Source organism: Monodon monoceros, unplaced genomic scaffold (assembly GCF_005190385.1).
Source record: "Monodon monoceros isolate NGI ecotype Baffin Bay Population unplaced genomic scaffold, NGI_Narwhal_1 Super_Scaffold_21, whole genome shotgun sequence".
Lineage (NCBI taxonomy): Eukaryota > Metazoa > Chordata > Mammalia > Artiodactyla > Monodontidae > Monodon > Monodon monoceros.
Window position 1 is genome coordinate 1,802,905 of NW_021703778.1, and position 26,422 is coordinate 1,829,326.

Below are 26,422 nucleotides of genomic sequence, written 5' to 3' on the forward strand. Positions count from 1 at the left end.
GGCTCAAAGGATACAGAAAAGTCAGAGAGGAAGAAAACAAATGCTATTGTGACAAACTGGAAGTTAGCTAAACTTTCAGGAGTTTTCAGACCTGTCTTAATAGGTGAAAAACGGTTGTAACCAACGAACGGGTTTATAAGAAACCATTTGGTGCATAAACACTAGATTGAGAGATTTCTTTGGCTTTTCGTCATTCATTTGGGCAGATTGATGCAAACTCTCAAACGGCTACACCTTAGCCACTGACATGTGTCATTTCTGGATGGCTCCTCCTCTCAGTGGGTTGCCTGGGGCAGGTATTGTCAGAACCTCCGGCTTGGCCAGGCCTGCTTATCACACCCTGTGACTGAGGTCTTTCCAAGTGCTGAAACCACTTCCTAAGTACGAGAAATGAGATGTTTTTCTACTCAGGTAAAGTGCAAAATATAAACACAAGCCCTCTTGAAAGGGTAACTGACTAAAATTATGTAAAACTGGAACATCTACTTTAAAAGCCTGAAAATAATGCCCCCTTTGTTGAAATGATCTTATCAATTGCTTCTTTTCCTCTATACACTGTCTCAATAAAGCAACATCAAAAAGCCCGATAAGGGGCTTCCCTCGTGGCGCAGTGGTTGAGAGTCCGCCTCCCGATGCAGGGGACACGGGTTCGTGCCCTGGTCCGGGAAGATCCCACATGCCGCGGAGCAGCTGGGCCCGTGAGCCATGGCCTCTGAGCCTGCGCGTCCGGAGCCTGTGCTCTGCAACGGGAGAGACTACAACAGTGAGAGGCCCGCGTACCGCAAAAAAAAAAAAAAAAACGTTAGGGAGGGGTTATCATTTTTTACTCTAGCAAAAAATAAATAAATGAAGTTCCTGGTCTTTGGAAGGTCCTCTGGGTATTTTCTGCATATATTCTGAATATTGTCTGCTTGCTGTGAATGTTATATAAATAGTAAATGCCTCAGGAGAACAGATAACGCTAATAAATACTAACTCGTAGCAGTCAAAATAGGGCATCAGAAAAATCACAGGACAGTGGTTTTGACCACGTAGGCCGTCGTTGGTATTTTCACCACTGCAATAAAAGGAAATGCTTACTTCTTTCATTTTTCCTGTCCTGAAACAAAGCTTGTTAAACCATACCTTTGAAAAAATACCTTAAAAGAATATATATTTTTCTCTTTTCATCTATTTCTTTTTTAAAATTTTATTGAAGTATAGTTGATTTAAAATATTATATTAGTTTCAGGTGTATAACAAAGTGATTCAATATTTTCATAGATTATACTCCATTTAAAGTTATTATAAAATATTGGCTCTATTCCCTGGGCTCTACAACATAACCTTGTAGCTTATTTACTTTATACCTAGCTGTTTGTACCTCTTAAGTCTATTTCTTTACTTCTTTATTTGCAACGATACATTTTGGTTGCTCGAAAATTTAGGCTTAGGGGATGGGTGAATCACACCCTAAGTTCAGCACCCCAGGAAAATGAGTGTATCTTGGTCAGAGTTATTGCTGGCAAACAATAAACATTGACTTGAGCAAATGTATGCAAAAAAAGCAATTTACTGGAAACATACTGAATGGCTCATCAGAAAACAGGTAGCAGCCAAAGGTGGTCGGGCATCTGAGCACATCACAGAGTCATGCTAGTTAGAACGCTGCCACTGGCCTTTGCTACTGTCCACCTTCGGCTGGTTGTTTTTCTGCAACTCAACCCCATTCTGCCACCGTGAGGAATCTCTACCTGCCTGAGCCTCTCCTTCACCCCATCAAGATTCAAAGCTTTAGTTGAGAAGCAACGATTGGCCCTGCCCTGCGAATGAGCTCATACTCTGTATCCCAGGGAGAGCAGGGACAGAATACTTTTCCCACTTTGGGTTCTGTAGAGGAAAACAGGACCCTGGCCCCATCAAGATTCCCACAATTAGGCATTCCTCAACACCAGAAAGGGAGTTCCAATCCTGGGCAACCAAAAAATGACACACGACGACAATAAGAGCTTTCAAACTTTTTTGACTGTGACTGTAAGAAATGCATTTTACAGCACACATAAGACCCACCTCCTACTGTCCCATGAGTGGTGCACAAAAATCCACATAGACGATAATACAAATGACATTCATAGAGTGTGCAGTGCACAACCTGCACATCTGTACCTAGCAGCCCTGTGGGCAAAGCCATTCCATTCTGTTTACTTGGATTCAATTTCTTACAAATGTTCATTGCAAACCACTAAATTAACTACATACCCCATGCTCTGGACTGAATTGGGTCTCCCCCACCAAAATTCAGGTGTTGAAGCCCAAACCCCCAATGTGAGTGTATTTAGAGATAGGGGGTTTAGGACAGAATTAAGGCTACATGAGGTCATAAGGGTGGGCCCTAATCCAATAGGACTGGTGTCCTTATAAGAAGAGGAAGAACTCTCCCCATCACTTCTCCCAGGTGCGCACACACCCGGGAAAAGCCATGTGATCACACAGTTAGGAGGTAAGAAGGCAGCCGTCTGCAAGCCAGGGAGGGAGCTCTCACCAGAGCCCAACGGTGCTGGCACCCTCATCTCAGACCTCCAGCCTCCAGAACCTGTGAGAAATAAATCTCTGCTGTTTGACGTACCCAGTATATGGTATTTTGTTATGACCGCCCTAGCAGACTAAGAGGTCTCGAAACCACAATCTGAAAAACACTAAAGTACACTCTGCCTAGGGGAAGGAGCTAGAAATATGTGGGTCCCTTTAGAACTCCATTTCTAGCTTCAGGAACTCCCTGATAGTTCCAGGCTGCAGCTGTTCCGGGGAAAGCCTACCTGTTCTGAACTTCCACCTCCCATTTCCCTCCCTCGGGCTTTGTTCTCCATGTGTTTCTCCTTTGACCATTTCACTAACTCCACGTGGGGAAATTGAAGAGGCCATCTTCCTTCCTCCCTCCCTCCCTCCTTTCCTTCCTTTCTCCCTTCCTTCCTTTGCCCCCTTTTCCTTCTTTACTTCCTTAAGTAAACAGATTTTTTACGATCTCAACACTTCCTTAGGCTGCAGTATCTGTTGAAAGCATTTTCACCAACTCAAAGTGGATCTCAAGTATCCAAGGATCAACATGGAATGTTTGGCTTTGAAAGCTTTGTTAAGCCTTATTCTCCTCTCATTACGAGCAAAATGATAGTTTTTACAAATAAAAAAATAGAAAGGCCAGTTGTTCTGAAGACAAGTCTAGCCCCACCCAATATATAAAACCTAATCTAACGGGGGTCTAGATTAGGACACGACCAAGAATGGTCTCTATCAAAGAGAGTAAATTAAGGAAAATGATCTTGAAAATTGTGTTGTCTCCTCTGTACCCTGTTCCTGCCTGTCTTGTTTCATCTCCTCTGAGCACCTCATCGCCTCAGACTCAGGATAAGAATGTGTTTTTATTTACAGCTTCCTTTTAGTCTTGACTTCTACACCTTAAAATGTTAAAAGGGTAGAGAATTATCTTACATTGACTTTCCTACATTCCTGTTACTTTGTATGTATTATCCCATCTTATGCTCATACCCATGGGGTAAAAACTCTGAACCCCACTTTCCAGGTGAGGACTTGTTCAGTCAGACAGTTTAAGTTCACAATGTAGTAAGTTTTGTCCAATTCTAAAGTTTGGAATTCTTTATTCTGTACAACATTGTCTTCCATTTTATTCAAATCCAAGCAGAGTACTATCTTTCCAGAATTTTGTATTTGGACATTGGAGTGTCCTAGACAATGGGGCAATGTGGCAGCTGCTTTTTGAGCCCCTGTGGTCCAAGTTCCCACGGTGGGCACTGCACACAAGTCCCCTGGATGGTAGGGCTTGTCCCCTGAGAATGTATAGTCTCTGCCCAAATGGGCTGCCATTGAAGCACTCTGCTGAATTCTGAAGATAAATCCACCAGGCTGAAATCTTCATAGTTTCCCTAATTACTATTACATTAAACTTCTTATATCTCGCTTTCAAAAATATCTGTAATTTGAATCCATCCAGCCTCAGCCTTCCATTCTAAACTGTGATATAACAGGCTTTTCTTCAGTGTCTTGTGAACCATGTTGTTCTAGAAACAGGACAGGGCCAGCTGTCAGAGATACCTGGGGTCTTCTGGATTTGACTCCTGGCAACTCTGGGGTTTTTGGACCATCATCTTACCTTCTGGGAAGATCATCTCTACAGCTCTAAATTAGCAGAATCCTGCTAAATCTTCCCTAAGACCTCTTTCTGCTATGATCCCTTCACCTTATAGCATATTCTCAATTCATTGTTCAGGGATTGGTGGCCATAAAATTTAAAAAAATACATAAGATGGTGCTAAACTCTTCTATTTAGGTCTAAACAGCTATTTGTCCTAAGTAACCAATTCTACAGGCAGCAGTTTAGAATTAAAGCTGTTTTTTAGATGAGGATGACTCATTTCTCCAAGACTTAGGCGTTAGTACTGTAGTGTTTCTAGATTGGCAGAGAAGGCAAGGGAGGGCATGAGAAGGAAGTGGTGAGGGCAAGGTGCCCAGAGTCCCTCAAAGAGGTAAACAGTGGTCAGTGCCAGGTGGGGGAAATTTCTCTCTCTGGCCCTGCAAATAAGAGTTGCACGCTAGAGTGATTCCCCGACACTTCTTCTGGAAGTACCCTGGGAGGCCCTCTGCTGGGACCCAGTTGTGGTCTTGACTGACCAGGTGGTTTGTTGCATCACATTGTAGCCAGGAAGAGTCTCTCTCTCTCTCTCTCTCTCTCTCTCTCTCTCTCTCTCTCTCTCTTTCCTCTCTTCCTCTCCTTTTGAAATGGAATTTCAGCTTTACAAGCAGGAAAACTTTGAACAAAGTTTGGTACAAATCCTGAACATCAAATTGCAAGGTGAAGCCACAAGTGCTGGTGTAGAAGCTGCAGGAAGTCACCCAGGAGATCTAGCTAAGATCATTCATGAAGGTACCTACACTCAACAGATTTCCAATGTAGATGAAAGAGCCTCCTATTGGAAGAAGATGTCATCTAGGGTTTTCATAGCTAGAGAGGAGAAGTCAATGCCTGGCTTCAAAGCTTCAAAGCACAGGCTGTCTCTCTCAGGGCCTAAGGCAGCTGGTGACTTGAAGTTGAAGCCAATGCTCATCTACCATCTGAAAATCCCAGGGCCCTTAAGAACTCTATGCTAAATCTATCTACTCTGCCTGTGCTCTGTAAATGGAACAGCAAAGCCTGGATGACAGCCCATCAGTTTATAACATGGCTTACTGAATATGTTCAGCCCACTGCTGAGACCTACTGCTAAGAAAAAAAGATTCCTTTCAAAATATTACAGCTCACTGACAAGGCATCTGGTCACCCAAGAACTCTGATGGAGATGGACAATAAGATTAAAGTTCTTTTCCTGCCTGCTAACACAACATCCATTCTGCAGCCCATGGATCAAGGCTCACTTCAACTTCCTGTTCTTTTTGGAGAAATACATTTCATAAGGCTATAGTTGCCACAGTGAGTCTTCTGACTGATCTAGGTAAAGTGAATTGAAAACCCTCTGGAAAGGATTCACCATTGTAGATGCCATTAAGAACATTCATGATTCACGGTAAGAGGTCAAAATATCAACATTCACAGGAGTTTGGAAGAAGCTGATTCCAACCCTCACGGATGACTTTGAGGGGTTCAAGACTTCGGTGGAGGAAGGAACTGCAGACGTGGTGGAAACAGCAAGAGAACTAGAAGTGGAGCTGAAGATGTGACTGAATTACTGCAATCTCATGATAAAACCTGAATGGATGAGGAACTGCTTCTCATGGATAAGCAAAGAAGGTGGTTTCTTGAGAGGGAATCTACTCCTGGTGAAGACTGTTTGAAATGAAAACAAAGGGTTTAGAGTATTCAATAGACTTAGTTGATAAAGCAGCAGGGTTTGAGAGCATTGACCCCAAAGTTGAAAGATGTTGTACTGTGGGTAAAGTGCTATCAACCAGCATTGTGTGCGAAAGAAATCACTTGTGAAAGAAAGAGCCAACCAATGCGGCAAACTTCACTGTTGTCTTATTTTAAGAAATTGCCATGGCCAGCCCAGCTGTCAGCTAGCGGTCGAAATCAGCAGCCGTCAACATCCAGGCCTTCCACCAGCAGAAAGATTAGGACTCACTGAACGCTCAGATGATGGTTAGCATTTCTTAGCAATAAAGTATTTGTTCAATTAAGGTATGTAAATTCATTTTTTAGATATATTGCACACTTAATGTACTACAGTAGAGTGTAAACATAACTTTTCTATGTATTGGGAGACCAAAAATTCAGTGTGACTCTCTTTATTGCAATATTCACTTTATTGAGGTAGTCTAGAACCAACCCTGAGATATCTCTGAGGTTCGTCTGTAATGAGGTTTCTTAAGACGTGAGAGGAAGAGCAGGCTTAGACAAAAAGAAGAAAAGTCTCCATTTGACCCACCCTTGGCTCCCATGCGGGGCTCCCAGGTGCAGGTAACTAGGACTCAGATAAACAGGCTGGAGATACCTGTTTGGGGGTCTCCAGGAGGAGAAGACCAAAGGCTCTCGTCCCTGGAGCCAGCAGCCCTGTGGGATCTGGCCCCAGCTACCCCAGCTCCTCCCGGCCACTGTCCTGCTCTGCCTCACACCACCATGTGGATCTGGACACGGCTGCTGCCATTTTTTTAAACGTGCCAAGCTCTTTGCACTTGAGGACCTGGTGTGGGAAGTGTGTAGAGAAACCATAAGGTGTAGGGCAGGGGGCATGCTGTTACCACCCCAGGGCCCAAGGGACATGGACAGAGTGATCACCGGAGCTGGAGAGAGAGCAAACATCACCTGGCAGCACCTGGGATCTTGGCTTGAGGGAGGGAACCAAGGAACTAAGTGCCTGACCTCATGTTTTGCCCTCACCTCCTATGGGTTCCCTTTGCCCAAACTAGACACCAGGAAGGAGAGTGGCAAGGGAGCCGGAGTCTGTTCATGTGGTCCATACAGGTCAGCCTCTTGGTACAGAGAAGGTGGAAAAAAGGTGGAGAGCGGATCTGGAATGGCAAATGGAAGACACACTACACAAGGACCCTAGGACCCAATAAAACCCACCAAAAATATGGACTTTGGTTGAGACGCTTCCCAACCAAAAGAGCACGACTGCATGTTCAGACCTGTATTGCAAAGGCTCCTGGGAGACAAGGAAGCACCCTCTACCCCAGGGAAATCGGGTGTGTTCTAAGCCCCCAAGGACCACACAGATTGCATTTCCAAAGTATGTTCTTAGATGTGCCTCTCAAAACGAAATTCCATGTTCCATGAAAAAAAGGTATCGTAATCAAATAAGTTCAGAAAATCCTGGGTTAAGCTGATTTTTCACTTCAAGGTTTCTGAAGCCCTGTACTGTTCTAGGATACATAGTTAATCTCCAAAAGGAAGGGCTTCTTGGGAGCATCTCATGGACCACTGTGTTCTTTATGATACACACAGGTGCCACCCTGAGAATCAGGCTTCTGTGATTCTAGCTGCAGGTCTGCCACTGCCGGGCGCTGTGGACACTGCAAGCCACTTAACCCACTTGGATCTCATCTTCCTTGTCCGCCCGAGTTAAGGGGTTGATCTAAGATGTTCATATGTTTAAGATTTGTCGTCCAACCCAGAGTCAAATTTGACCGATAACCTTGAATTTCTCAAGATGAAAAGCACGAGTCCTTGGGGGAACCTCAGAGCAACGGCTTCCTCAGAGGGCTCCCTGGTGACCATCTTCTCCCCTTGACCCAGACCTTAGTCCTGAACTGGTTAATCATCAATTCTGCACAGCTCTGGTCCCTGGCAGTGACGCACGCTGACCTGAGTGCCTGCAGCAAATTACACAGCCTCGGATTCTGCCCGGTCTGGTTCTACCTCTGTGACTTACTCATCTCCATCTGTGACACTTCAGGGTTCCCCAAGGTCATCCCGCCGTGCCCGGGATCACATGTCCTGTGGTTCTGAGCTCACCAGACCTCACCAGCAGTTCTACCCATTCTGTCCTCAGCACTTTTCTTCTAGCTGCTGATTTTTTTTTCCATACCATTTTGTTTATTCCTTATACCTTCCTCCTTTTTCTACCAACTATGGATAGCAGTTTCATTTTTCTTCTCTTTCTCCCTCAAACTGCCACTTCCCTTCTTCCCATCTTCTCACTGCTCTCTGTGGCTCCCCTGTATTTTTCAGGGCAAAAGTTACCATTCCCCTTCCTCAGCTGGGACCTTGAAATCTAACAGTCCCATCAATTGTGACACGGTAGCAAGTTAGCTATTCACTAGGGTGACGGTAGAATTGATCTTTCAGACTGAGATACTTTTGAGTGTGAAGGAGGGTGCTGTTAACAATTATGCCAAAACAATAGGTGTAAATCAGGACTGTTGCAGGTGGGGTTTTATGGTCACCCTGTTGGTTACAGACATATGATTTACCATACGGCTGACATTTTATATAATTTTCTCACGAGTTGCATTTCTGTCCTAATCCTGCAGCTTAGAAGCACTATTCCTGATGCATGTTTTCTTGAGTCACATGCGTTGCATGTCTGTCTCTGACCACCCCCTAGATCAGCCAAATTTCTCCTCTAAATGATAAGTTCCCTAATTTGGAGGTTAAACCTGCCGTCCTATTCATGGTCATGGTCACTGGAGTTGCCATTCAGATAACAGTAGCATCTGCATCCTTGCCTTTATCCCCAGCAACTTCCCAGCTTTTTTTTTTGTACCTTTTTTTTTTTTGCTGTACGCGGGCCTCTCACTGCTGTGGCCTCTCCCGTTGCGGAGCACAGGCTCCGGACGCGCAGGCTCAGCGGCCATGGCTCACGGGCCCAGCCGCTCCGCGGCATGTGGGATCTTCCCGGACCGGGGCACGAACCCGTGTCCCCTGCATCGGCAGGCGGACTCTCAACCACTGCGCCACCAGCGAAGCCCCTGTACCTTCTTTATCCACCCTGTCCCAACTTTCCGGCTCGATCTGATTGTCTTTCTTTTAGTCACCTATAGCATCATTCACCAGCATAGCCCCAAATTCAAGAGCAAGAACTTCTGGGTCCTAAACACCCAAACCCTTACCAGCCTGCTTCTGCTGTGAAGTTTGTGCTCTTCCTCCTCAGCAACTAGGTGCTTTTCGGCAAGTGCCCACACTGATTTCACCAGCCTCTCTGTATTGTTTTGATGGTAAGAGATAGAACCCCAACTCAAGCCGGTTTAGCTCCAATGGGGAATTCATGGACTCAAGGAGCTAAGAAAAATGCAGCTGAGCCTGAGGAAAGACTGGAACGAGAGACATGAGTGCCCCCAGACCGTCTGCATCTCTTGACCTATTTGGGTCGTCAGCTTGAGTCTTCCCCCTTGATGCCTAGCATGACCACATGCCAGGAAATGTGGTTTCTGTGCTCCCAAGTTTTACATCTTGGTGCTGGGGAGACGGGGGGCAGCCATAGCCATATTTCCATCAATTGCTAGGTATGAACTTGGGGTATGACCACCAGGAGTCCCTGAGGTCACACCTGGCTGGGAGGGCACAGTGGGATGAGGTTTATCTCCTGTCTGGAGCATTGACGAGATCTCTGTTTGGATACAGGGCAGAGATCCCCCAACTGCTTGGTTCTTAAGGCAGGAAACAGGTTTCTTGGTGATATATGTACCCGGGTGGTTTCTGGTGCATTCTCAGATTCTTCGGCCAGTTTTGGTTGATGACTGGGTGAGGAAGAGTTCATTTTGCTTAACTGGTGTGTGCTGGGTGAACGTCTGACATACCTTAGTGCTTTTGACACTGAGGTAATTAACCCCATGGCATTGGGTCCCCAGTCCAAAACTCCAGGCAGGAACCAGCTCGCATCTGATTCTCCATCCCTAGGTGGATGAGCTGGAGCCAGAGCGAGAAAGGCAGGGGCGCTTTCCGGGAGGATGGAGGTGCTGGTGGAGAGTCCCACAGATTCCTCTACCCTGTGTCTCCTGGACCCCACGGGCCATCCATCATCTTCCTCGTTTCTTCTCCTAACCCCTGGGCGATGTGCTTTCTCCTTAGTGTGCAACGCTCTATCAGTTAAACTCACTCTACTTTCCTTTTTTGTTATTGTTTTATTTGTGATTGTCAGCTGCTGGTGAGGTTGTTATTTTAGGAAGGTCCTTGGGAGTTGTCATTATATAACTGCCCGAGCCACCACCCAACAAGCCAGAAATTGTCGGGGACACTCACCTCCACCCCATTGTTCTAGCACAACAAACAACTTCTCATCTCTGCCCCCGCACCCATCTCCCCACTTCCTCCCCTGTGTCCCTTGCTGCTCCCTGGATTAGTCACATGCCTGTCAACTTTCGACTGAGTTTTATCACGTGGGAGATTGATTCATTTGAGTTGAACTCCCAAGTTTCCTTCACCTTTGACACCTTTCTTTTGTGCACCTTGAGCTTCTTTTCAGATAAAGTATGATTGCTCCCTTTGGTCAAGTTGAGTGTCTCCTTCTTCAAATTTCTCTTGGGGTCTTTTCCGAGGACCTTGTTGCCCATGTGCCCTAGATCCACAGACCCACACACATACACCCACCACCACCACCTCCATCACCTCCACTTGATGGATTTTCCCTCTGTGCGTCTCCTTCCCTCTTTCCCTTTAGGGATCTAAACCACACAAGACCATCCTTGCCCCAGTGGGGATTATCTGCTTCCGCCTGTCCTTCATTCTTCTCATGGTTATTCCCAGCTAATTCTTCAGCATCCCTTCAATTTCTTCAGCATGCACTGATCCACCCCTGTTCCTGCCTAAAACCTGTCCTGCAAGCTTTGCACTAGCGGTCCCCTGCCAGCCCTGTTTCACTTCCCCTCTCGCTCTGGGCCCACCTCTGCTGCGGCCTGCATGTGAGTAGTTTATATAAATGTAACTTCCTTCCACCCAGAGATTACCCCAGGCTTTTTGTTTTTTTAAACTCAAATCACAGATACAGGCACTATGCTTAAAACCCCATTCTCAACGGCACAGTTGAATTCAGAGTGTTTCCTCTTTTCTGTTGTATTTTTAAAATAACAAAGGTATTCTTTGTTGTTGTGAAAATAATACATGGTTTCAATAGAAAATTGTCAATTGAAATATTAACTTTTGCTGTCCAGTATATCTTTTCTTCTGTTTAAAAGGTACATTTTTTTAAAATTGTAATCATATTACATATACAGTTGTAGATCCTCCCATTTTCACTTAATATTAAGGCTCGTTCCTCAGACATTCATTGTGTGTTTTTGTGTGTGAAGGATTGTTTCAGGTCCTGGAGATGGAATGCTTTCCACCCTCCTTGAGTTTATGGTCTAATGTCAGAAGTAACAGGGCACTCATGATACTGTGCGGAAAGCATAAAGTCTAGTCTTGGAGGGGGTGATCAGGAAGGCTCCCCGCAGTGAAGCGAGGTCCCGCCTAAGATCTAAAGAATTATCAGGGGTTACCTGGCAATAGGGAAAGACTGTTCTAGGCACAGGAAACAGCATGTGTGCAGCATAGAGGGGAAAGGGCAAGAGAAGTTTAAAGGTTGATTCTAGAGAGGCGATAGTGGACGGTGTGAGCCAGGTTATTGAGTGTGTATTTTATCTTAAGAGCGCCAGACACTTCCTTTTGAGCATAATTAGATTTTCCTGTAAGACAACTGTAGCTACAGTCATGAAGCAGGGATCAGCTCCTTTGTCTAATTATTAACTCTCCCTAATATACTTTTTACTGATAACATGAGATTCATAAGTGGAGGTACCATCACTTACTTAATCCTTTCCCTGCTGTTCCTGATATCTCACAGCTATAAATAACATTTCAGTAAACATATTTCTCCTGGGTTCTCCTCTGCACAAACTGAAACCCTTTGGGACGCTAACTGAACAGCCTCTTCTACGTACTTAACCCTATGTTTTCTTTGTTCCGACTCTAGTTCATATTTCATGCCTCCAATCCAAGCACTTAACCAGCCTACAGATTTAGCAGGGCCCATTAGGACCAGCGGCTGGATAGGAGGTCCCACCCGGGCTTGACTGTCCAAGTCTACCCACCCCTCCATCCACTACCAAAGTTCCACGGGAGCTCTCAGCATCGCAGCAGAGACTCTCGCACATTTCACATCATAAAGAAAGCCCCGTGGACAGGTTCACGTGTGTTTCCGAAAGGAGCCGGGAGTCCCAGTGGGTAGAGAGCATGGTGGTACATTGACACCATACACACTAACCGAAAATGGACTGAAAATTCACATCAACCCTTTTCACACACTTCCTCTTTTTCTTCGGACCTTTTTTTAGTTTCCCCAGCTTACCTCTTAATTACCATCAGTGAGTTCAGGAGGGGAAGGAAGCATATGCCACCCTTCTTGAGTTGGGCTATTTTAGGTCAGATGTCATGGATCCACAATTGAAGATTTGAACTAAAAGTTCTAGGAAGCTTCACACCAGTATCATAAATTACTAAACCTCATTTCTCCAGCTTGGATATCAAAAAGCCAAAACAAGCGTTGGTGCTTCTATGACTATTTAGGTAACGTGGCGTTCCTGCTTCTCCATGTTATTTCCTACTCGTTGCAACTCTTCTTGTTATGGTGTCATCTTTCTTGACCACCTAGCTTCCTCTCAAATTAAATTTTATTCATTAAGGAAACACCATTTTCATGGTTCAAAATTTTTTGCAAACTATGCTTTGTACGGCCGGGATATTCAAAACCACACCAAAGTTTATAGAACTTCCAGAAACCTTATACTAATAAACTATCCCATCCTCGGTACATTTTTGGGTGTATTAAATCTCTTCTAAGTCTTATTAAAATTCCACATGCTTCTTTGTGCAGAAGCAGATTGCCAGATAGAAGTCTTTCATTCACTTATTCATTCATTTATTCAAAACATGTTTATTAAAGAACCCACTGTGAGTGGGCTTTGTGATACACACTCTACTATACAAGGATCAGGATGATGTAAAGTGGGACCCGGCTCCCAGGTCGGATCTCAAATTTTGATCAAGAGTTAAGAAGATATTCAATGTCCTGAATACCCCAATAAAAAAAGACGTTTTTGTACAACTCGCAAAGATGACTCTATCACAGTGGCACACCTAACATAATGCCCAGAGCATATCATGTTTTAACACTCCCTTCCTCTATGTGACGAAACAATTATGAAATGAAATAAATTATAGTTATGACCATAAAAGAAGCACAATGTTCTTTTACTGAGCTTCAACTATATAATAACCATGCTAGTAAAAATATCAAAAATGAAATAAATATTACAGTTCCAAAAACAAAAATGTCAAATGATTAATATTTTTAATTGCATTAATTTGTTTTTTGAAAGAGGTAAAAACTGTACTTTTTTCTGTTGCCGTAGACAATAATAAATTATAGTTTCTGTTTTCCAGCCATAACACCTGCAACTCTGTCAATGACAGCCTGAGTTTTGATTGATCTTCTTTGCATATTCATGTGCAATACACTCTTTATTTGTATGCATTAGGTAAGTTGGTTACGTTTTCTGATCTTGGAGTTGTGGCCTTATGTAGGAGACTCCAGTGGGACCCTGCAGCACACTCGTCTCTGATCACCAGAGCTGCACGCTCTAGGGGTGCTGCTATGTGTTCTGCGGGGGCCCTTCTGTCGTGGTGGGGCTGACAACTGTGGGCGTGCTGGTAGGTGGGGCTGACCCCCAGTCCAGTGGGCTGCCCGGCCCTGCCTCATGAGGATGTTGCTGGTCTGTTGCTGGCTGGTGTGGGCCCCAGCATGGCACCTTAAACTTACACAGTGCTGTATATCAATTATGTCTCAATAAAATTGGAAGGAAATAATTTTAATAAACCACCTATGTTCTCTGTAATTTTGGTACTCGGTAGACATTTATGAAATCATGATATTGTTAACATCAACTGCCTGTTTTATTCTTTTTTCCTTTCTTTTAAACGGTAGGGTAGGGACCATCATTACTGTGAGAGACTCATTTTCCTTCTTGATGTGTTTACTCTTCAAGTCATATGCAACTGGTATTGGCCACACAAAAAAAAGTTTTATCTTCTTGGTCCATATTTTAGTTTTAAAACAACAATCAGTAATTTAAAAAGAAAAAATAATTTCAATTTTAAAGATGTTTTTCAAATTTAAAATATTTCACATGTAAACTAAATTTTACACTTACAAAACAAAAATATTGTACCTCACGGTTAGCTCTTTTTTACTATTTCAAATTTTAAACACGAATAGGAACTCCAAGTGGTCACATAGAATGACAGAATTGAAGTGACTCAAATCTGTTTCTTCTTCTCTAAAACCACTGGGCTATCAGTCATTGTTTATTTTGAATCGGTTTAAGCATGGGGATGCGAAAGACCAAGGGGCTGCAGACACCAACCATGACTGAGTGACGGTCCACAGTTATGTCACATTGGAAACTTACTCTTGAAACAAGTATATGGAGCTGAGTTCTCTGTGGGGATAACTTTGTAATTAGCTCCCAAAGTCAGCACCATACGTTTATTAAATAAGTAATGACTCCACTCTTATGAGGTACTTAGAGCAGTCAATTCAGAGACCGAAAGTAGAAGGGTGGTCACCAGGGGCTGAGGGGAGGGGGACAGGAAGTTAGTGTTTAATGGGGACAGAGGTTCAGGTTTGCCAGATGGAAAGGCTTCTGTGTGGGTGGTGGTGATGATTGCATAACAACGTGAATGTGCTTAGTGTCACTTAACTGTACACTTCAAAGCGGCTAAAATGGGAAGTTGAATATTTTATGTAGCTTATTTTACCACAATTTAAAAAGTAACTCATTTTTTGAAAAACAAAAAAAAGGATAAGTAATTAAAATGTGCTAACTTTTAGCTTACACCTGTATTGAAAAGTCAACAGTCACCTCAGCCATTGCTTAGACTTTAGATCAAGAGATCATCTTTCAGGAAGGAGCATTTTATCACCCATCAGGGCATAGTAGTGATCAAAAGCACAGCGGCTTGTGCTGATTTCATTATAGTTCGTGAGTTCTCTGTAGACAATGCCCCGCCATCCCCCGAACCCTGGAGGACAGCTCCCAATGCCCCATCTGAAACCAAGTAGGACCCTGTGGGGCTCTTGGGTATGGAAGCCTTTCTGTCCCCCATTTCTTCTTTGTAGGGGATAGACTCCAGCCTCCATGACCTTCCCTGAGTTCTGAAGGGCAGATTCAAACAGTTGCTAATCAGGGAAGGGTGGGGATGCAGAGACAAGGGAGGAATAGCCAAGAAACAGAATCAATTTTTCTGATTGCCTTATCTCTTGAAAAGGATACTCTAGAAGGTTCTCTGTCTCTTGAATGTCTGCCTTCTTTCCCTTGGAACTCTGTATTGAATACCATTCACACACCTCCCCAGAGTCACGTGACCCCACCAGTCTCCTGTGTCCTTGGTTGCTTACTCATGGTTAACCAAGCCCCCTGCCATTGCCACAGCTGCCACCACCTTATCGCCAGGTCTCCACCAAGGGAGGCGGAGGGGCCGGGGGGCCACGTGCCAACATGGCCTCCATTGCTCACTCGCCGGTGGGAACCAGAGCAGCTCTGACGCCCAGGCCTGACGGGACCCAGGAGGCTCTGGTTCCTCCCTCACTTACGGATTTGAGTGAACTGCCAAACTGGAGCACATGGAAACTGGTTTCCCAGCAACTGCTCAAAGGTGCCTGGAGACTGAACCCCGTGGTGCAGGGAAGCCAACACTCATGGGCAAACCTAGATCAATGAGACAGGACAGCTGTGCTTTTTCCTGAAGCTGTGGCCAGTTCAGTAATACACTGACTTGCTTCCCATCCTTTTCCATCTCACTCCCTCTTCTTTCACTCTCACTGCCCTCGGATTGTACCACCCTCCAACCTCCAGGGAGGGAAGGGCGGCTGGAGGTTGAATCAGCCACCAGTGGCCAGTGATTCAATCAATCGTGTCTGTGTAATGAAGCCTCCATTAAAACCCAAAGGGAGGGCCTCAGAGAGCTTCCAGGTTCCAACCAGACCCTTCCAGTTGCCACCAGGCGGGGTCCCAAACTCCACAAGGACAGAAGTTCCTCTGCTCAGGACCTCGCCCTGTGGATCTCTTCATCTGGCTGTTAATTCCTTTAATATGCCTTGTAATAAGCAGGGGATCTAGTAAGGAAAACGATTCTCTGAGTTCTGTGAGCCACTCTAGCAGATTAATCGAACCCCAGGAGGGGGTCGTGGGAACCCGAGAAGCCCAGGTCACAACCTGGACTGGCATCTGGAGTGGGGGCTGAGGGCAGTCTTGTAGGACTGAGCCCTTCTCCTTGGGATCTGATAGCGGCTCTGGGTAGAATGTGTCAGAATCGTGTTGAATTGTAGGACAGCCAGCTGGTGCCTGAGAATTGCAGGTATGTGGAGAACCACCCCCTGCATCAGAACTGTTGACTAGAAATTGATTCAACATCAAAATTACAACACAATTTGCATGAAAAGGAGTTTGAATGCCATAGAGTTCATTCACTGGAATAGGACCGTCTCTCCGCACTGCATTCCACAGCTCTGGGGCACAGAGTGGGCACTTAGCAACATATTTTGTCATTGTTAACTTTAATGAGAAGCTCATGACCTTGTTTCTGTATCAAACACCATCAGTTCTTCTCCTTTAGTATCACCTTGATGTTCCTCCATGTACAGTCTCTCCTTCCTGCATCCTTCCTCCCAGAGCCTGTTCTCATAGGTCACATCTCATGACCTCAGCTGGAGACAGGATCCAGCCTCTTGGTACCCACAGAAGGGAAATCTGACGGGTCCAGTTCAGTCCTATCCACTCGGTGCACCCCAAAGCTAACAGGAGTGTAAAGTGCTGTCTTGCTTCTGCTCTGGGATTTCCCAGGTCCTCGAGAGCCCCACCGTGGTCTGGGGGCAAGACCCTGATGTTAGAAGTCAGAAGCTTTGGTTCCCATCCCTGTCCTGAGAACAGTTTAATTTGGACCTTCGGTGGCTTGGTAAACTTGGCCTGTCCAACGTACAATGAATCTTAAAGATGCCAATGGCTGGGAGCAAACCGAGAGGCCCTCTGGCTCCAGCCCTCCATTTCTAGAGGAAAGAAAAGCAGGGGCGCCAGTCTGGAGCCTCCCGCCTCCTGGCAGAAACAGCTGGGGAAAGGCTTTGTCTAAGACAAATGCAAGACACATGTTAAATATGATTGCTCTTATTAAAACACTTCCTTCTGTCATCGCTGGGAAATATTCTGTCAAAAATCGAGACGTAAAACTATGCACACATTATGCTGCTGTGTATGTATTTTGTGGTTTTGTTTTCCAAGGAAGGGCGTTGGATAATCACGCACATGTGTATATGCGCAGAATACCTTTGGGAGCAGCGATTGCTTCTGGACAGCGGGCGGGGGCTGGGTGGGGTTGCAGAGGAGAATGAGGACGGTATTTACCAAATCTTTCTGTTCATTCTTGCCTGCTGGCCAGGCGACAAAAGGAACTTTGGGTTTCAGTGAGGAAACCTGAAGTAATTACCCTGTTCTCTTTCTCTCTTTCCTCTGTAACTTAATTAAGATAGAAGCAGTCAGCACTTTCTTGCTCACTGGTCCTGGAGAGGACTCACAAATAAATCCACACCCAGAAGATGTGAGAGGTCCAGGGCGTTTCCTGGACCCCTGAGTCCCCACCCAGCCTTCTGTTCTATTGGGCAAAGCTTTGGCAAGACCTGAATTTCCAAGCAGAAGAAATACCCAGGCAGAGAGCGGGGAGGCTCTGCTGAGCCCCAGAGTTGGCAAAGACCTTGTGGGCACCAACTCTTGTCATCCTGTAACTTCTCCATTATCCTCACTGCCCGTGGGCTCACGGCCCCTGGAGTCCACACACATGCTTTGGTGAGAAGCAGTGTTGAACTAGAAATCAGCTCCACCCCTGGTGTGCACTAACTCTCTTGTTCCTGAGAGTTTTCTTCTTCCTTTTCATCCCCCTGATGCCTTGGAAGAATGTTAGTCAGGCTCAGAAGTATCGAGTCTATTGCAGTTTATCAATGGACCACTACAGAGATATGTTCCGATGAAACGCAAGGCAATTCCTGCTCTCTGGAATTCTACATCCATGTGGGAAAGAGAGACCGGAAGTACGTGAAGCTTCAAAGAGAGAAAAATTAGCATGAATCTATTAAAGGAAATAATAAGAGTAGCAAACATTTGTAGAGTGATTCCCTATCTCTTTTAATCTTTAGTGTTATTCCTAGGATGATAGAATTACCAGGTCAACTCAGGGCACCTCTGCATGGACGGAGGGCTGTAATGAGAGACTATTCTGTTCTCTAGCTGATTCCTCACTGCTTGTATTTTCAGTTCACTTCCCTTGTACGGTCACCAGAATTAACAGGATCTCAGGAAATCAGCTTTGACGCTCTGGGCACCCAGATAAGCCAGGTTTTATCACTTCTATCTCCATAATTTCTGATGAAACAGATGTCTGAAGGTTAAGTACTCAGAACTTCCCCCAGCACTGATCATAAATGAAGCACACGCTCTGTCCTCACGTGTGATCGCTTGCAGTGGTCATCTGTCACTTCAATTTCGGAGTGAGACAAAACAGACTTCCCATATCTAGGTGAAATATAGGTAAAATGGGGGGAAATTGTGGTCCTTACCGAGGGAGGAGCCCAGCTCCAGCTGTAGAGGTTGGGGGACAGCTGCTATTCCAGGGCCCATGATTGCACGATGCCCCCTCCCTCTGACACTGTCACCTGAATGCCTACCCCACAGAGAGCCAAGCAAAAATCCCAGCGAGGATGCGTGAGATTGGGACAAAAGTGCTTTGCGCGCAGCTACTTTGCATTTCTCCTCTCTCTGGCTCAGAGTGAAGTTCTGAAACCATGTTACTGCGATTATCATTTTCTTGTCATTTGAGACTAAATTGACATCTGAAAATCTAGCTCACAGGCAAAGAGGTAAAACTGCAGATAAATGCTTGGCCAAAAAAGTATTTTTGGAAACAGCAAGTAATATATCAAAACAAAGAATTTTCTAACAATTCCAAAATGGGATGTGCTTCCTTTCAGCAGGGACTGGATGTGTGAGGGGGCTGTGACCCTCCGCTACTTGTGTCCCCTGCAGGGGCCAGCCCGGTTCTTTGCCCAGATAAGGTCCCCTTAAGGCTTCAACTCAACTGCTCACCCACTGGGCAGCGCATTCCTTCCTGGCTGCCCCCAGGGGTTGGCCAATCTTTACTTCCAATCACATTGCAGACCTACTAAAAAATCCCCAAGGCTGTCTAGAAAACATTGTTTTCTATTGAGTTACACCACAGAAATTTGCTATCAGGGCAAGATCGATTGGCTTTGGTCTTTCAGATAGTGGAGGAACTCAGGGGCTGATAGAAATCACCCCACTGCTTACAGGTCCTACTGGGTCGTGACACGGCACACGTCCAGTGGAAACATCACCAGGAGTGTAGATGCACCGGTTGACCCCCCCCCCCCCGCCCCCAGCTGGGAGCCATCTCTCCGAGGCTGTGCAAACCCCCATTAGGTCCAGCTCATTCCAGGTAGGCAGTCTTCATGATCTGTTTCAGACCTCAAGGCAAACACAAGGGGCATTGTGAGCATGAGAAGACCCGGCTCCAGCGTTGCCTGTGTGACCCCCAGTGAGCACGTCTACATACAGGCCATCTCAGAGAGGTTTACACAAGACCATCTCCAAGGCCCAAGCTGGAAAGGTCCCATCCATCTTCCGTAACGCATTCTGACGCACCCGCACAGTCAGAAGCCTTGGTGCCTGAAGCAGGAAGTACCTGGGTGGGCAGGTGTTGGTTTCAGGATGCGATCATTCTGTCCTCGCTACGCGCAGCCTGACAGCCCCACTGCTCACCTTCTCAGGAGGAGGTGAGCAGTGGATTCCCTCGAACCCTCTCGGGGCCTCCTCGCTTCTCTTAAGCTGATGCTCTGTCTGGTGGCCCATCTCGCTGCACCTGTGGCTTCCCGGGTTGACCGCTCTGCGAGTCCGTGGGGCACAGGTCCCAGCCCTGAACTCCCCTGGCTGTCCTCCTTCTCAGCCGCTCCAGCCCTGATCACCTCTTGGCAAACAAACAGCCCCAGATCTTTCCACGAGAGCTCTAGTTCATTTAAGAGGAATGTTCTTCCCCGAGTGGGATTTAACTGGAACCCAGATCTTTCCACGAGAGCTCTAGTTCATTTAAAAGGAATGTTCTTCCCCGAGTGGAATTTCACTGGAACTCAAATCACATGGGCTCTTTAAGGTTTTTTTTTATGAAAATCATCAAAATTGTGCACCTTGACACTTGTACACTAGTGCAGATCCAGGTTTGTTGGGCCTGGTCTGGGAGAGTATGAAAGCAGACCCAGGGCCACGGAGGGGCCCAAGCAAGGGAGGAGCCCTGAGGCTGAAGCTACATTAGCTTCATGGTAATTCCACCTCTGTCCTTATTTGGAGACCTGAATCTTGGGGACACTGTGCTTTCTCTGCCGTGGATGTTCTATCACTTGTGTTCGTCTGTCACCATCATAAGGACAGCGTGAGGAGGAGATTAAGCATGCCAGCCAGAGGGGCCTGGGTGCAAACACCAGCTGCCTCTTGCCTTGCTTTGTGATCTCGACCTAACCTCCCTCTGCTTCAGTTTCTTCCTCTGAAAACAAACAGAGGTAACAATGCCTCTTTCACGGGTGTGCTGCTGAGAATCACAGGGAGGGCGTGTTTATGTGACACGGAGACGAGTGTTTAATGCTATTCATTCCATGAATGATGGACCAAACTCCCATTCAACAGTGTTGATTAGAGTTTGGTAGATGTGGTTGAAATCTACCTTCTAGAAAGGCAGGTTGGTTATTCACTTGACAATAAACGGCATGGAGAATGCAAGCAGGTATTCAGAGGTAGCATAAATATGTAGAAACCAGATGCAAAACAGAATCACACCTAGCCTGAACAGGCGGCCAAGAATATTTTCCCACCACAATGTACCAGAGGGATAAAACGCAACCCAGACGATGACAGCAGTGGCTTCCTACGGCAGCGAGAGGAGCACACACACAATTTTCAAAGCTCTCAGGTATTTTTTGCCTCTTCGCGATACTCGATCTCCTCCGAGTTCCATTCCAACACCTAAAACCCATTCCCGTGCCCGTTGGGAATCACACTCTTTACAAGACTTCAGGCAAAATACTGAATTTATTCACTTGATTTGACTAGTCACGTTGGATAAAAGTGTCATTTTTACTTGCATGATGTAAAAACATACTTTGAAGTAGGAATACTCACATACTTTACAGTGTTAAAAAAATATATATAATAAGAAAGATTCACGAAGGCATTTGATATAAAACATACACAGTATGCTATTTTAATATACAAATGCTTTAAAGAAAATAGAGAAATAAGAGTTATAAAAGTCGCATCATTAAGAATTTATAAATGGTTCCATTTTTCTTAAAGGTCACATTCTCATCCTTTGGGATGTACAGACATTATGTGGTTTAACACAGTTTTATCCACATTCAAAACATCATGTCTTAAATGTTTGAAGCATAGCATGTACAGTACAAAATGTTTCCATAGGAACATAACAGAACCCATCTCTGGTGGCCTGCCGTCAGATGGCTCCTAATTCATCAGCCATTTTTAAGACACTCGTCCAGCTTATTGCTACAATATTTTCATTTATATTGGAGTTTACTGACAAAGACTCAAAGAGTTATCATAGAATACACACTAATATACACCAAACTATTCTGAGTTAAATGAACTTCCCATACTTAAATTAGAGCCGAGAATAGTAATTTGAGGCTAATATATTATCCCTGTGATTGGTATTTTTAAAATTTTGAGCAAAGTGCACAGTGAATGGAATCAGCCACTGGAAATGATCCTTCTGTGAACTCTCGGCTTCCTTTGAGTCAGACGTACCACCTGAGAAATGAGAACCTTCCAGCCTGCTGGGGCCCCGGGCAGCTTCACAGATCAACACACAGGAGCCACGTGGAGTCCCGTTCACGAGTCGTGGGAGCCCAGCCGATAAACGCACAATTCACTTGACAGAGCCCCTGTGCGGAGTCAGCAGAATCAGCTTCCCAGAGACCAGTAAATGCTGAGTCCTAATTTAGGGCAAATGCCGCCATCCGTCAGCCGTATTCTAGTGTTGGTGGACCCCGGACAAGGTTGAAATAGCCAGCCAGGGCCCCAAGGTCTATGTAGAGAGAACGCTGCCTCTTCAGCATCTCCGATTCCTCAGTGCTCCCTGTGCATGAAGAGTCTGAAAAGGGAAACATCGAAAAAATAAAATAAATGACCAGGGGAATGTCCAATGATAAATGCCTGGTTCTTCAGCAAAAAAACAAAAACAACAGCAAACTGTGGGCCTAATGGAACAGCATTCAAACTCCGGTTTTATTAAGGAGCCACAGAGTTGAACACTATTGGCTAGTTTACGGATACGACACAGACAAAAGAATTCAAAAAAGAGTCAACGACCATAAGAAATCAGCTAGAAATCCTGGCCCATCTTCCAACATCCCAGATGATTCTTTTTAAATGCAGAAAAGTCAGACAAGAAGCCGAGAAATGCAAACAAGATTTCCAGGCTTGACATCTGGGTTTGGACCCAAATAGATTGAGAATGTCACAGATTTTCATAAGAAAAACGGAAACCCCTCTCTGTGCATATTCAATGCTCCTGGAATGCATATTGTCTTTCCTAAATGGGAAAGCTTCACAGCTGGCGGAGAGATTTTGAGCAGAGGAAGCAGAAATGCAAGTTGCCTTCAAACTCAATATTTTATCAACACCGTGATGTTTCCAAACAAGCGCTGACGTGGTTTACCATAATTGCATTGAAAAGAACCCAGCTCTTTGCTAACAGCAAAACTGTCATGCTTGATCTGTTTTTAAAAGCAAATGCGATTCTCTGCTGCAAAAAAGCAAGGCAGAGCAAGTCTCAAAGACTGCATTATCTCCATTTGCCTGGAAACCAGTTAGACTTTGCTGATAAATTAGCCAATTTTTTCTTAATTGTGATTTTTTTCTTTTTGGCCGTGCCCCGCGACAGGTGATATCTTAGTTCCCTGACCAGGGATAGAACCCGTGCCCCCTGCAATGGAAGCACAGAGTCTTAACCACTGGACCACCAGGGAATTCCCAGCCAATTTTTTTTTTTTTTTTTGTATATGCTTTAGCTAACATTCTTGCTGAAATTTCTCCAACAACTTATGGCATGCAGGAAGTCACTTCAATTTTTTAAAATTTTATTGAAGTCTAGTTGATTGACAATGTTGTGTTCATTTCTGCTGTACAGCAAAGTGACTCAGTTATACACATAGATATTCTTTTTCATATCCTTTTCCATTCTGGTTTTATCACAGGGTATTGACTATAGTTCCCTGTGCTCTACAGTAGGACCTTGCTGTTTATCCATCCTATAGATACCAGTTTGCATCTGCTAATTCAATTTTTTTCCCAAGTGCTTTCATGAGCTCTAATTATTAGAAGTTGGACACAGACAGAAAAAGAAGGGAAGCAAGGGCGCTGCACACTGCAGGGCGTCCATACCGGCGATGTTCTCAGGAAGCTCCAGCTCCTTGCGGCTCAGCAACCGCTTCTGCTCAAAGAGGGCAGAGTCCAGGCTCTGACAGCGGGGCTGATCCTCCCTAGGGGGGTTCAGGGCATCATGTTTCAGCAGGTCTGCCGCCCTGGGGCGGTGATTGGGGTTCCTCTCCAGAGCGGCCTCGATCAGCTCTCTCATGCCAGGACTGCAGTCTTCAGCAATATCTTCCAAAGGAGGCGCTTGCTTGTGGATCTATGAACAAACCAGCTCTCTTAGCGTCAGTGGTATGAAAATAGACCCTCGAAAGCACAAGTGCTTTAGTTACAAGACCTGGGCAGTCTTTTGTTTCAAAGCAAATACAGTTCATACCCCTTCAGGAACATTTCCTAAGGAAACTGAGTGAAACCCATTTTTTGGTTGAATGCAGTCAAAGATACATGCGAGGTTTGAATGAACAGCTTTCCAGCAGAGCAGTGGCCAAAGGTCCCTGTGCAGTAACGGGGAAGGGTCTACTTCTCAACCTCTCCACTGTCAAAGGGGGCCTGCGTGTTTCACTAGGCTCCAGGCTGCTGTGGGGATCTATAATCTAACATCTTATTTTGGAACGTGTTCAAAGAACACATACAACTTCCTTGGCGCAATGATTTATGCTACTCTGATGCTCTTCAGTGGCATCTTGTATAACAGCATAGCTATAATTTCTGCTCATGCACATTGGGGTAGGTTCCCACTCAAACAGGGATGCCTTCTTTGTGGGAACGGGTCATCGCTCCACGTGGGAGGAACTTTCAGCTCCCCCTCATGGGTCATAGTTCACCATCATCCCACTCAGGTGTGTTATCCGAGAAAGAGCAGCTCTCCTGAGCAGGTGGGATGCCCCGCTGCCCCTGCTTACTATGTACAGGTAGGAGGGGTAGGCGGAGCGTGGGTAGCGCTTCACCCAGGGCGGGGTGCCCGTCTGCATGTGGATGAGTGTGGCCCCCAGACTGTAGATGTCTGCTTTGGTCGAATGGCCCCTGCACAGGATCACCTCCGGGCTCATGTAAATCTGAAAGAGAAGCAGGACAGTTCAGTCTGACTCCCCTCACCTGTCTAGGTACCACTTCCCTAGTCCAGTTCAGGAAGCTTCACCATATTCACCGCACACTTCATCCCCTCAGAAGGGCCTGGCATTGCTGTGTTCCCTTCAGTGAAGGAGAAGCACAGACCCTTGGGGACCCAGGCAGCCTTGGCCGAGGGGCCCCTGCAGCCTCAGAACACCTCTTCGCACAGACTGAACACAAGGCAGACCAGGCAGCAAAGGACCCGCAGCCGAGAACCCACCTGGGAGTCCCACTCATCCAAGTTCTGCAAAGCACAGGCCAACGCTTCCTGTTTCTATTAAAGCACCAATTCCTTTCATATTTAAATGACACTGAAATACATGTCCTCATTTCATGTTTGTCATTAAAATGCCAAACCACTAATTATCTACAGCATCAAAGGCAGCAGAAGTCTCCATGGTATCAACACCGACTACGCGGAAGAGAAGAATTTAAAGTGTAATAATGGGAAAGTGATCCTAATTGGTCAATTCTATGACCCACTTCTTATTTCTACATACCAGGGAGCCCAGTGACTAAATATTAAAGGCACGCCACATTCACATTGTGTAAGTTCTGTCTGGTTTTATGAGCCAATGCTGGAAAAGGAGGGCTAGTTTTAGAAGTAGTTTCTCTAAGCAGCGTTTGTTTCTAAACGTAAAAAAGAGCAAACCCTGGGGACCCGTGTCTTTACGGCGGGTACAGACTGAGAGCAGTTACTACCCTCATCGTCAGTATTTAGCTTTAAGAAGTTTTGATGCTGCCTGTCATCTGAATATGGAAACGCGGGTGAGTGTTCCCAGAATACATTTCAGAGTAAATAAATAAAGAACTGGCTTACAAAACCTGGGGAAATTGCCCAGTTTCCCCCTCCTAACTTGCCTCAAGTACTTGCTACAACACAATTCCAGGCTGGCTGGCTTTGGTTCCCTCGCTGATTCTCTCTCTCTCTCTCTCTCTCTCTCTCTCTCTGAAGGGCTTTCTTACCAAATAAAATCACAAGATTTAGCGCCATGCACAGTGGTCAGGACAGCTGCCAACAGCAGTGCCCCCCCTGCTCCACCCTTGCCCGCTCCCCTAAGCAAGGATTAGGCAAAGCGTTACTGCGGGCATCACCAAGGACAGCGATGTGCTCAGGGCCCTGGAGGGACTGTGCGATGGCACATCGGGGGCGGCAGCATCCCACCCACGAGGAGGCCTGGCTGCGGCCCCTCGGGCAGTTCCCCATCATCCCGCAGAGGCCCGCGGCTCACATTCCTGGGTCCTCAAGCCACCAGAGCAGCAGGGCGTGGGGGTTAAGGGCACTTCCTTTCAGGGCTGGCTCTGTGGGGCTTGTGCGCCCGAGGGTGTGGGCACTGGAGCAAAGGAGCCTAGAGGTCAGGGGTCAAGGCCTTCACCTCTGATAACATTTATTACAAAGGGAAAGAGACTCTGTGTGTGTGTGTGTGTGTGTGTGTGTGTCCGGGCACGTGAGGATGACGAGTGACCTTACATAAGAACTTTACAAAAGGAAGCATGCAATCAAAGGAATTCTAATTAGCTATTCATGTTGATTTTTCCTTCCTTCTCTGTAGCAGGGAATTCAAAAACAATAGCTTAAAGACAGGACAGATGAACCCTGTAATTGTATTAACAATACATGGTTATAAGATCATGCCCTGAATTTGAAGGAGCTCTGTTGGGGGGATCAGAAATCACCTGCAGCAAAGTGATCAAGTTCTAATGGGAAGCGAATCTGCATGGTTGACCTTGACTAATTATACCTTCTTGCTAAGGATGGGGAGTCATAACAAGGTTGCCGAGAGCTTTCCTTCCCAATTCATCACGCTCACCGTCACACGCACCGTCACTCTCACCGTCACACTCACCGTCACTC

At 45.7% G+C, this 26,422-nt stretch overlaps 1 protein-coding gene across 1 annotated transcript in view; it reads right to left on the reverse strand.

The window, feature by feature from the left end:
* Positions 1-21,084: 21,084 nt before the first annotated feature.
* MAP3K8 (mitogen-activated protein kinase kinase kinase 8) overlaps positions 21,085-26,422 on the reverse strand; it is a 26,377-nt gene continuing 21,039 nt past the window's right edge. The window contains exons 6-8 of the mRNA XM_029238717.1: positions 24,360-24,512; positions 23,470-23,716; positions 21,085-22,177 (exon numbers count right to left, since the gene is read on the reverse strand). Of these exons, the coding sequence (XP_029094550.1) occupies positions 22,047-22,177; positions 23,470-23,716; positions 24,360-24,512 (531 nt within the window). The 3' untranslated portion in view covers positions 21,085-22,046. The remainder of the gene's footprint in view (positions 22,178-23,469; positions 23,717-24,359; positions 24,513-26,422) is intronic.